Here is a 12,618-nt window from a genome sequence, read left to right on the forward strand (position 1 = left end):
AGTTGAGTTGAAGGCGTTTCTTCCAGATATGGATGCCCCAATTAAGTTTGCTATCCAAATGGATTCCTAAGTATTTAACGACGGTATCAACTGGTAGTGGAGTGTTGTTTATAGAAACTGGTGGCGCGACACCTTTTTTTAAAGTAAATGTAATTTGTGTTGATTTTAAACTCTTAACTTAAACTCGCCACAACTTAAGCCAGCTCTCTAGTTTAAGTAGGTGATTTTGTAATACCTGGGCTGCGTCAGCAGCTGTAGAATTTGAAGCCATGATAACGGTGTCATCGGCATATGTAGCGATTGTTGTATTGGTCGTCGTTGGGAGATCTGATGTGTATATTAAGTAGAGGGTGGGTCCTAGTATGCTTCCTTGTGGAACTCCGGAACAAATTGGAAACAGGTTAGTGATTTCCCCACCTCTTTTGACTTGAAAGAATCGATCTGTCAGGTAGGATCTTAAAAGTGAACTTATGGGATGAGGAAATATAGATTTAATTTTGGAGATAAGACCTACATGCCAAACTTGTCGAATGCTTGAGAGACATCTAGAAATGCAGCAGTACAGTAATTTTTTTGTTCAAGCGAATTTCTGATAGTCTTTACCACCCTATGAATTTGCTCGATAGTACCATGTTGTTTCCTAAACCCAAACTGATAATTCGGTAAAACATTACTGTCATATAAAATAAGCTCCAGTCTTCTCAGAAAAAGCCGTTCAAATACTTTGGATATAATAGGCAACAAGCTAATATGACGGTATAAAGATACTTCCGTGTGATCCTTATTAGGTTTTGGAATCAGAACAATTTGAGCAACTTTCCATTGGAGTGGAAAATAACCTGTTTTTAATATTGAATTAAATATATAAGTTATTAAACTTACGCCTTCGTTGGGTAGATTTTTTAGTACTAAACTAGATATTAAGTCATATCCAGGTGACTTTTTAATTTCCAGATTATCAATTATTTCTTTGATTTCAGATTTCTTAACAGGTTTAATAGTTGGAGCCATTTGATATGGTGCATGTACGACTTCATGGATAGCTTGTTCCTCTTCAACTGAGACTTCCCTCTGATGCGGTTGAAATACCTCGCATAGATGATTTGCAAAAATATATGCTTTATCTATGTCAGTTTTAGCCCAAGTGCCATTTTGTTTCCTGATTGGCATATTCATTTGTTCGTTGTGTTTAAGTGTTTTTGTTAGTTTCCACAGCGAATAGTTTGTATCATCTGCAGGTGAGAGGTTCTTTAAATATTTGTTGATTCCACTGTCTTTATGTTGGATCAGTTTTCTTTTGAGTAGTCTGCAAGCTCTATTCAGATTTGTTTTATCTTCTGGATGATTAGTGAGCTGCCATATCTTTCGCAGTTTTCTTTTTTCCAATATGAGTGTATTTATGTGTGCAGGATAGGACTTGGAGTTGTCTTTGTAATAAATTTCTGGGGTGGACGTCCAAGCAGCTTGCTGAATAACTGTAGTTAAGTGAGCAACTGCATTTTTTATGTCACTATCACTTTTAAGAGGCAAGTTTAGATTGATGGATGTTTTTGTTTCTTCTCTATATCTGTTCCAGTTTGTTCTTTTATTAGAGAGTGTTAAATGTTTAGAACAGTTTTGAATTTGGCTTTGTAGATCTATGAAGAAAGGGGAATGATCTGATGAGAGGTCAAATGAAGGAGAAATTTGGAGGTAGGTATGTGATATTCCTTTTACTATAGCAAAATCAATAAGATCAGGAATTTTTTGTCTATCAGTAGGCCAATACGTAGGCTCTCCAGTAGAGAAAGGAATTAAATGATTCTCATTAATACTTTTTAATAATTCTCGTCCACGTGAGGTTACGATTCTGGAACTCCATTTATGATGTTTGGCATTATAATCTCCAGCAGAAATAAAACGGTGTCCTAGCATCTTAAAGTATTCAGTAAAATGATCAGCTTTAATTATTTTATTCGGTGGACAGTAAACAGCAGATAGAATAATCGAGCCTTGTGAATCTTCGACCGACACTGATGTGGCTTGGATGTTAACTTTACTAATTTTATTTGTTTCATGATGATTAATGTTATTTCTTATAATAATTGCCGTACCTCCGTGGGCTTTACCTAATGGATGTTGAGTTACATAGGTTGAATATTTGGGAATATGGAAATGGCTCTTATTAGTCATGTGTGCTTCGGAAATAAACATAACATCTAGATTATGATAGTAGATAAATGCTTTAACTTCGTGGAAATGAGTGGTTAATCCATTGGCATTCCAACAGCACATCTTTAGTTTAGTGTTGAAGGTTAAGTTTAGATATCAGAGAAATTATGAGATCAAACATCTTATCCATTCATTCTATTAACTTATGTACTAGTAGTTCAAGATTATTTTGTATATGTTGAGGGGTTGTTGTTTCTATTATATGAGAAGTCTCATCTATGGTAGATGTATTTCTATTATCTCTTCCTGCAACAATTTTCGCATAGCTTGTAGTTGGTTGAGTGCTTGAAGGATATTCTGCACGAGGTGGTTGACTTGCGTTTTTATCTCTAAGTGTTGGAAATTTTTTTTTCTGTAGCTCTTTGTATATTGAACATCCCTTATAGCTGGCTAAATTATGACATTTTGACACTAATGACATTTGTGAAATTTTAAAATGCAAAATTTATATCGACGATTTTTTGAATTTTCTTATTCCTTACATTTTTAGATATTTCGTTTGTATTTATATAAAAAACACTTCTTTTCAGAACTATTTAGCAACATATTAGTGTTATTAAGATATCAACAAAAATTGCCAAACTCAAATGGAGCTTCGCGGGCCACACTGCTAGACAAAAAGACCAACGTTGGAATACTACAATACAACATTGGAGACCTTACGAAAGTAAACGACCAAGAGGAAGACCACAGATGAGATGGGTTGATGATATTAAAAGAATAGCCGGAACTCAGGATAGAGACCGATGGAAGGAGTTGGGAGAGGCCTATGTCCAAACATGGACGACATAAGGCTAAGAAGAAGAAGATAACAATATAGATTCGATGCCAAGTACTAGTGGTAATTATTCCTCTCCACCTAAAAAACGTCAAGTAGATTTGGGCGATTTATCTTCAAATGAGAAACAATACATTATAAACCTGTATAAACAAATCAAAATTGATAATTCTGGAATGAAAATAACAGCCAGGGTAACAAAAATAAAACAGGCAACAGGTTAGTTTTGCAGAAATTATTGTTACAATCAAGACTTACTAAAGTAATGTGATCATTTTATTAGCACATTACTTTAGCTTGTATTAGAATATAAGCAGACTGGAACAGTAATATTGAAAAATTCCATTGGATTTTAGATATCATTTTATCACGAATATATCGCTTTCGTATACATTCCGGACGATTTTCTTCTACAATGTGATAAATAAACTCTAAAAATTCTTCAACTTCTCCATAACAGTCCAACATGGAAGCGAATTCGAAAAATTATTATGCAAACTCAAAAAAGAAGATGTATTTGGTGACTTTTCTAGTAACTTTCTTGGGTGTGAATCTGTCTTTTTAGTTTACTCCTCCTGGTTAAAAAACAGAGTATAGACAATTTACACATTGAACATCTTTTATATTTTTTGGTTTTGGGCATTGAGATGATAGGTGATCGCCCACACATTTTACACAGCGCGGACTCCTGTGGCAATAATTGTGGGTGTGGCCAAAATTTTGACATCTTTGGCATTGGGGTAGTTCCCTTTTCGGATGCGGTGGCCCAACTGTGACAATAGAGTTTAATAATTTTGTAAGATTATATATATCTTTATTGTTACTTTGGATAGCCAGTTCTATATTAAATAGTGGCAGATCTTTCTTTGTGCCTCTTTGCTTAATGTTGGAGATGTTCAGTGCTGTATGTCCATGCGCTAGCAACGCTTTTTTAATGTCATCTGGATCTGTTGAAGGATGTAAATTACGTATAACAACTCGGAATCCACGGTTTTGTTTTAGTTGGGATGTATGGTACTGAGTATTTTTTTCTGCTAAAGATTTTACAATTAATGAATAGTTTTTGGATGAGTCAGCTTGAACTTTAATTTGGTTGTTAGCAAGACATTTTAAAGTATATTTACCTGGAGTTATCTGCTGTAGTAATTCCTGTAATGGTTTGATACACTCAACATTTTGGATAAATATAGGTGGTGGCTGTTCATCTTTTTTTTCTTCCAGCATTTCATCCTCTTCATTAGGTTTATCATTTTCAAGTGCCTCGTATCTGTTAGATGTAGGAACAGTTTTACTTAGCCAATAATCTTTGAGTGTAGCTTGTTTGGTGTTTTTCAATTCAGGACTATCATTGTTGCGTTGACGTTTCTTGTGGTGGACTGATACCCATTCACTACCACTTTTTACCTCTTCTGCATCTGTGAGATTTTTTTGTGGTTTCTCTATTTGAAAGTTTGGTAATTTTGTTTGTAGATCGTTGTTGCGTATTTTAAATTTTTTCTGCTGTTCATCTAGAGAGTTGTAACTGTCTTTTCGATTTCTTCCAGCTGGAGGAGTGCGGGCTAGGCAGGATTTTCTAATGGCTGGATTTATGTCCTCAATGCATTGATAACTACTTGGTTCTTGGTTATCTAGTTGGTGATCCATAGTTTTCCACTAATTACAACTAGGAATTGTTAAGACATTCCGGCATATTTTGTTAATATACCGGACTATTTTATTTATATTTATGTTAATAAATGTAGTAATTAAATTTGTATTAGTTCCTTGTTGGATAATTATAATAACATTGAACACAATCACTTTTTTCGGATGTTTTTAACTTTCTTGATAACAAATGGCTTATACTAATTATAGGTACTAATTACAAAAAGATAACATAATTATACACAAGTACTTCTTCGATGCTTGTTTCCAACACGAAGGTTCGAACGAGACTGATGCAAAACTAATACACAAAAATTAGTCGCTTGCTCTAGTTATGCAAAATTCAATATCCAGAATAAAAAGAAAGGCACTTGGTATTTTTAAATATATCTGGTTATCCGTTACTAACAGGTTAATGGGATTTATTATGTAGATAGTTTATGCTTTTTCCACCAGAAAGCGCCATAATCCACAATTTGAGAAATTGGGGCTGGGTCTAGTGATGCATAGCGCCGTCCATATAGCAATTTGTTGTCACATGTTTATAGTTTTTCAAAAAATGAACTCCGATTTAAAGATTAAAACGTAAAACAAAATATAAAAACCTATTGAACTTTATTCCAAGCATTATTCTCCAACAGTGACATAACGTCACAAGAAAAAATCATTGCGAAATTCAAAATCCATATTTATACCGGTATTTCAGAAAAGAAACTTTTGTGTAAAGATTGTGGGACACAGTCATATTTTAAGATAAAAACTTCAATTCAGAGAGTGGACATTCTTAATAAATGTATAATCTAATATGGAAGCATGTTTATGTTTTATAAACTTAGAAAGCGCTGAACACACAATTATTTATTTTTTTATGTACTAGATTGTAAAATAAGTATACTCAAAACAAATAAATATTATCTACTAAGTATTCTACTCCACTTTAATATCAATGTATCAGATATATTATAAAGATTTCGTCATAGTTGTAAATTAATAGGAGATAAAACCAAATGTAGAGCATATAGTGAAATCTGAATATCTTCTTCTTCTTTAAGTTCCATCTTCTATCGAAGGTTGGAAATCATCATGGCTATTCGGACTCTTTTGACTGCCGCTCTAAAAAGTTCTGCACTACTGCATTCAAACCATTTTCTTAAGTTTTTAAGCCAGGATATTCTTCGTCTTCCCACATTTCGCTTTCCTCGGATTTTGCCTTGGATAATAAGTTGTAATAATGCGTATTTTTGCCCTCTCATCACATGTCCTAAGTACTCAAGTTTTCGTCTTTTGATAGTTAATATTATTTCCGCTCCATTTCCTATCATTCTAGTTACTTCCACGTTTGACATTCTTTGAATCCATGATATTCGTAGGATTCTTCTGTAACACCAAAATTCAAAGGCGGCCATCTTAGAATAACTATATCGAGCGAGAACATTATTGATGAGCAAAAGGGAGACCCATCGCTGAGAAAGTGACAAAGCAATTGGCAAAAGCAAAGGGTACTTTGTACTAAAGTACCCGTACTCTAAAGCATAAGCAGGTCTTTTCGTACTCTTTTCATTTTATCTAACAATAAAACAGGTATGCGTTTACACGTCATATTTTGTAACTGAATAAGTTGAGGAGGGGATAACTGTTTGTCTCAAGTTGGTCATTCAGAATTATGTCTGTATTTTTTAATTTGCTAATTTCCATAGATTTTAATATTCATAGAATCTAAAGATAGCTTAAGGCCTTTATTATAAATATACTTTTTTAGTAATGAAAATATATAAATAGAACCTGGAATACGCATGTAAAGGAATGTAACCTTTGATCTTTGGTATAAACTCATCTCCTGAACAATGGGGCCGATATTACAAACTCATTTACTTTTCACGAACTACATTAACGAACATTAACTACAGTTATTACTATACAAATCTGACTCGAAATATCGTCTTAAAGTAACAGTAACAGAAAAGTGAAAGATTAGTCATTTTTTATGAAGTTTAAAGTAGAAGCGTTCATCAAAATTGAAGTACTAATAAGACCACCGCAATCGGGCGTACCCTGGGTAATGAATAATTAAGTAATCGTTAATTCGGGTGCGCTTAACACAAATATGACGTATTTCTAGTGCAGGAAGCACATAGATGGCCAATCCTATGGTATTTGGTATTAAGCTGATCGCTGAAAATTACATATTAAATGCAGGCAAAAAAGCAAAGAAAAACTTAAAATGAGAGAAAACAAAACCAGTCAGCTGAGGGAACCTTTCTACGATGTTAAGCTTGGATCCGCTATCCACGTATATAATGAACAATATTACGGCTCCTGGTTGAGGATCTGAGCACAAAACTAACTATAAAATTTGAACCAAAATTACAACAATGGCTAATATCCAAAGTCTGTAGACAAGCAAAGCAAAGACAAAGTTGTTGCCTTGCTTAAACCTGGCAAAAACTTCAACGACCACAAAAGCTATCGGCCAATATATCTATTTATTTTGTCAGCTATACAAAATACTTCTGCACATGATCCTTAATATAAACCGATAATAGAAGAAAAACTCAAATTAAAAGACAAAACTGGCTATATATGACAGGGTAGATCATATACGTCACAAATACTAAATCTCGCCCAACACAGCGAAGAGAAGTACGAAAAATATCAGGTATGAGGAGTGGTATTTGTCAATCTAAATGCCGCTTACGACACCTTAAATTATAGGGTATTTCTCCAAAATCTATGTAATATCTCCTTAGGTAATAAACTCACTTGTATTATCCGCGTATGCCTACACAACAGAAGATTTTTCGTATCACTCAATGGTAAGAATAGCAGATGGAGAACGTAGAAGAACGGTCTCCTTTGGGGTAATGTAATGGCACCTACTCTGTATAACATTTACACAACCCATACCAGTAAATACTAGGACTTTTATTATGTAGACGATACATCTATTGTTGCACAGCCAAAAACTTTTGTTGGTGAAGTGGAGAAAAATCTAAATCATACCTTAAACACCACAAAAATAGATTATGAATCAATTTTAAGCCAAACCCCGGAAAAAGTCAGGTGTGCTCCTTCAACGTCCCTAACAGAGACACTTTCACAAATCTGAACATATACCTGAACCAATAGTGTCATGAAATCCTTAAACTCTGGACTTGCTATAAATACCTTGAAGATAGTTTCTATCACACTTTGTCATTCACAAAACTTTGTTTAAAACCAAATGGCAAACTAGAACCAGAAAAATAATATTCTCTGCCAACTTGTCAGCTAAAAATGGGAAGCACATCCTGCCACCCTTAAAACGTAGACGCTTGAACTCTATGCTTCTGCTGCCGAATATACCTTGATAGTATGAGTGAGACCAATACATACCTAACACGTAGATTTAGTTATAAATTAGTCAGCCAAATTCAGCGAATATTAAGACTCACATCCATACATAAGCTCTACAATATCGTACCTATCAATATACCTAATATCCGAAGATAAGTAGCTAGAGAGCAAAAGAAACAAAGTCCAGATTCGTAACATCTACTCCACGAATACCAGCCCATTTTATGACTAGAATTGAGGAAAAACTGGCTAGATCAACACATCTGCAAGATATACAAACAAAAATAAGCTGCTCCTCGCCATCTGAACCCTCGAAAGGAACTTTCTTATGGTAGTTATCTTCCTTAAATCTGCCAAGCAAACTCTGGACTCTTGCCTGCAAACACCAGTTAACTTGTGTGAATGTGGGGTGGTACAAGATCATCACACTTTTTTAGTTAACTTTACCATTTAAATCGCTCTTTTCTGAAGGGACAAGGTTTATTTATGTGAACTGAACATGTAAAGTACAGTCAGTAAGCTATTACTTGTAAAGATCAATGCAAATTTGACACTAACTTCACTTATATTGATTACATATTACCCCTAAACAGGACATAAACCATTCAGAAATATGTAATATTGGTGAAGTGGTATAATTCATGTTAGATAAATTAATCATTCTTCCCTATTTTGTGCACTACTACCCATTTTAACAAAAAAATATCTATTTTAGCACTTAAATATTTATTTTGAGATAACCTTCTATCCAGAATTATATGTAGTACACAGATAAAACCAGAAATAAAATAATAAAAAAGCTGTATATAAAATATCAAAAAACATATATAATTAAAAAGACAGTCAAGATTTCATTTCACGTACAAATCGTCTATGTATCTGTTGATACGTATTTCGCTTTAATAAAGCTCATCAGAACAGTTATTCATAGGCGTTCTCAACTTGAAAATTAATCTTTTCTGTCTTTGGGAAACAACGATAAAATGGCTTCGAAACGGACGCAATAGCGACATCTGATATTAAATCCGTAAAATAGTTTCGAAACACAATTCAGATAATTGCCTTAATCTGGAGCCTTCCAAAAATTGCAAGACATAGCCAGACGTTGATAAAGATGTTAAAAGAGACATGGGGAATCTAAAATTTGCATTCCACGACATGTCGCCTCAACTAAGCAGAAATCGTTAGCGAATTGGTTTCTTGTACTCATACAGAGTAGATCCGAATAAAAATAAAATTAAAAAGACAGTCAAGATTTCATTTCACGTCCAAATCGTCTATGTATCTGTTGATACGTATTTCGCTTTAATAAAGCTCATCAGAACAGTTATTCATAGGCGTTCTCAACGTGAAAATTAATCTTTTCTGTCTTTGGGAAGCAACGATAAAATGGCTTCGAAACGGACGCAATAGCGACATCTGATATTAAATCCGTAAAATAGTTTCGAAACACAATTCAGATAACTGCCTTAATCTGGAGCCTTCTAAAAATTGCAAGACATAGCCAGACGTTGATAAAGATGTTAAAAGGGACATGGGGAATCTAAAATTTGCATTCCACGACATGTCTCCTCAACTAAGCAGAAATTGTTAGCGAATTGGTTTCTTGTACTCATACAGAGTAGATCCGAATAAAAATAAAATTAAAAAGACAGTTATCTGAATTGTGTTTCGAAACTATTTTACGGATTTAATATCAGATGTCGCTATTGCGTCCGTTTCGAAGCCTGTAACGATGCTCTGATCGTTTAACAGTTCGAACCGTGGGAGTGTCAATATTTGCGCATCCACTTCTATAACGTGACGGCCAAGTGGGATTCAGAACGGCTATTTAAGGCGTGTGAATAGCGGAATTAAGCAGTCTTGTAGCTAGCGCTCTAGGCTCCCTGACTCGCCGGTGTAGTGAACCTGCGAGCCATCTCGGACAGAGAGATTTCCGTATTGAGGATCATACTCTGTCCCTAACCAAGCGGAACCCATCGGTGTTGCGTATTGAGCATTACCGTAGATCTGCACAGAACCAACCGGGACAGAAAGATTTCCGTATTGAGGATCATACTCTGTCCTTAGCCAAGCGGAACCCGTCGGTATTGTGCATTGAACATTGCCATGGGTCTGCACAGCTAAATATTTTGTTTGCGAGTGTATTCGGAGCTTTCGCTGAATTGAAGCGAAAGCGAGTATAAATCTGCGCGCGATCGATTTCCCCCATTTCGTTTCTTATTAGTACTAATTAATTTCTTTTCTTTTATAGACGTTCACCGGGGACTTCGTTCATCGTGGGATCCAGACGGGGACGTAGAATTCGTTTTAGTTTTATTCATTGTATAAGTATACAAAGTAGAATTCCTTTTTATTTTTATTTATTGTATATACTAAATTAATAGATTTATTTTTATTTCAAACCTGTGTTTTACTGAGTCTGTCGCCCCGAAAGAGCTACCCATCACAAGCCATTTTATCGTTGCTTCCCAAAGACAGAAAAGATTAATTTTCACGTTGAAAACGCCTATGAATAACTGTTCTGATGAGCTTTATTAAAGCGAAATACGTATCAACAGATACATAGACGATTTGGACGTGAAATGAAATCTTGACTGTCTTTTTAATTTTATTTTTATTCGGATCTACTCTGTATGAGTACAAGAAACCAATTCGCTAACGATTTCTGCTTAGTTGAGGAGACACTTACTAATGCATATAATTATGAAAGTCAATATTACATTAAAGATTCTTTTGAGATGGCCTTGACGTTGTATCCTTATTCAGCAATGTTCATCTAGGAATATGTTTGGCATCAATAGAGATCAACTGGGACCGTATTAGAGGTTGTTGTTCCATGTCTTACGACAGATTCATCAGCATCGTCGAATTTCTCTTTAACAACACTTACTTCTCATTTAATGATAAATTCTATCAACAAACTTTCGGTACCCCTATGGGAGCTAAGATTTCTCCTACCATTGCAACTTACGTTATGGATTATGTATTAGACTCAGTCATTCCTTTACTATCCTTTAATATTCCATTTATTAAAAAATATGTTGATGATATCATTTTGGCTATACCCAATGACAAGGTAGATGAACTATTAGATACTTTTAATGGTTATGACCCCTACATCCAGTTCACTATAGAGAGGGAAGATGGTAATTGGTCCGTCCCCTTTCTCGACATAAGGATGATCAGGGAAACCAACAACATCAAAATAGATTGGTATCAAAAACCGACCCATTCTGGTAGATACCTTAACTACAACTCATACCATAATAATTCTACCAAAGTCAACTTAATCAAACAGATGAAAAATAGGGTAACAAAACTATCAGATCCTTCATTTCATACAAAAAACCTACAAATCCTACAGAAACTTTTTATTTCAAACGCTTATCCAACACCATTAGTTAATAAGATTTTGTTTAATACTATCCATGACGAAGATATTTCACCTTCCTTCGCGACTAACAATGCTGATCCTGATGTCTTAAGTGGGAACCTAGTCTCGGATACTCCTATAAACAAATATTTTTCACTACCATATTTCAGAGATATCACTCCGGGGTTAACAAGGATTCTGAAAAGTGTTGAAAATAGCTTTGGCAATAATAATAACAACATTAAACTTAATGTGGCTTGTAGATCAGCCCTAACAATTAATAATCTTTATTCTAAGATAAAAGATAAGACTCCCATAGATAGGCTTAGTAATATTGTCTACAATATTCCATGTCTCTCTTGCAACAATTCCTACATCGGTCAAACATCTCAATTATTGAAATCACGTATTACACTACACAAAAGTGATTCTCGACTTCACCCTGACCGTTGTGCATTAGCCAAACATGTCCATTCCACTGGTCATCTCATGGACTATACTAACACCACAATTCTCCACCGTGAGAACAATAAATCTAAAAGAGAGTTCGTTGAAATGTCTTATATTTTCCTTAACGATTTCTCCATTAATGTTAAGAGTGACATCAAGAATCTAAGCGATATATACCACTTGTTACTTAAATCAGATACCAAGAACAATACTATATCACAGATATCTAACTTGACTGATATATCCATTAACAACTAACATACCTTTATAATTAATTTTCATTAACAAAAAATATATAACATTCCCTTGCTTTTCTTAGATACATCTCAATAAAATGCAATAATACATGAACAATATAATATAATAAAATAAAGAAAATCAAAATAATATTTCCCTTTACTGGGATTTAAATTCATTCGTTTTTTACCAATGAACCTTAACGACATAAAGATTCATAAGAACTAATGAAGTTGTCAGCGCTTGCGTTCTGGCTAAAACAGAACCAAAGTTTTTTAATATTCTAACTCTACAATTCTAAGTTACGGTAAGATCAATAATGTTTTAATAGATAATATATGATAGCTAATTATAATTTATTCTCTTTCAGCCCTGAAGAAGCCAAATTAATTCTCTTTGGCGAAAACGTTCGGCGAAACAATTGATACACATTAGAGTCTTTCTTGCAGATTTCCCCAATATTTAAGAGTTTACTATATATATATATATATATATATATATATATATATATATATATATATATATATATATATATATATATATATATATATGTATATATATATATAATATATATACAGTGGTGAGTTTC

General features: G+C 34.1%; 1 protein-coding gene across 4 annotated transcripts in view; it reads left to right on the forward strand.

Moving 5' to 3' along the window:
* LOC140434724 (uncharacterized) overlaps positions 1-12,618 on the forward strand; it is an 814,516-nt gene that overhangs the window by 716,160 nt on the left and 85,738 nt on the right. The window contains exon 6 of one of the 4 annotated variants that reach the window (XM_072523196.1): positions 10,221-10,292. The exons of the other annotated variants lie outside the window; for them this stretch is intronic. Within the exon in view, the coding sequence (XP_072379297.1) occupies positions 10,221-10,268 (48 nt within the window). The 3' untranslated portion in view covers positions 10,269-10,292. Of the gene's footprint in view, positions 1-10,220; positions 10,293-12,618 lie in introns of those variants that run through there. 4 annotated transcript variants of the gene reach the window in all.

The sequence above is a fragment of the Diabrotica undecimpunctata genome, chromosome 2, assembly GCF_040954645.1.
Source record: "Diabrotica undecimpunctata isolate CICGRU chromosome 2, icDiaUnde3, whole genome shotgun sequence".
Lineage (NCBI taxonomy): Eukaryota > Metazoa > Arthropoda > Insecta > Coleoptera > Chrysomelidae > Diabrotica > Diabrotica undecimpunctata.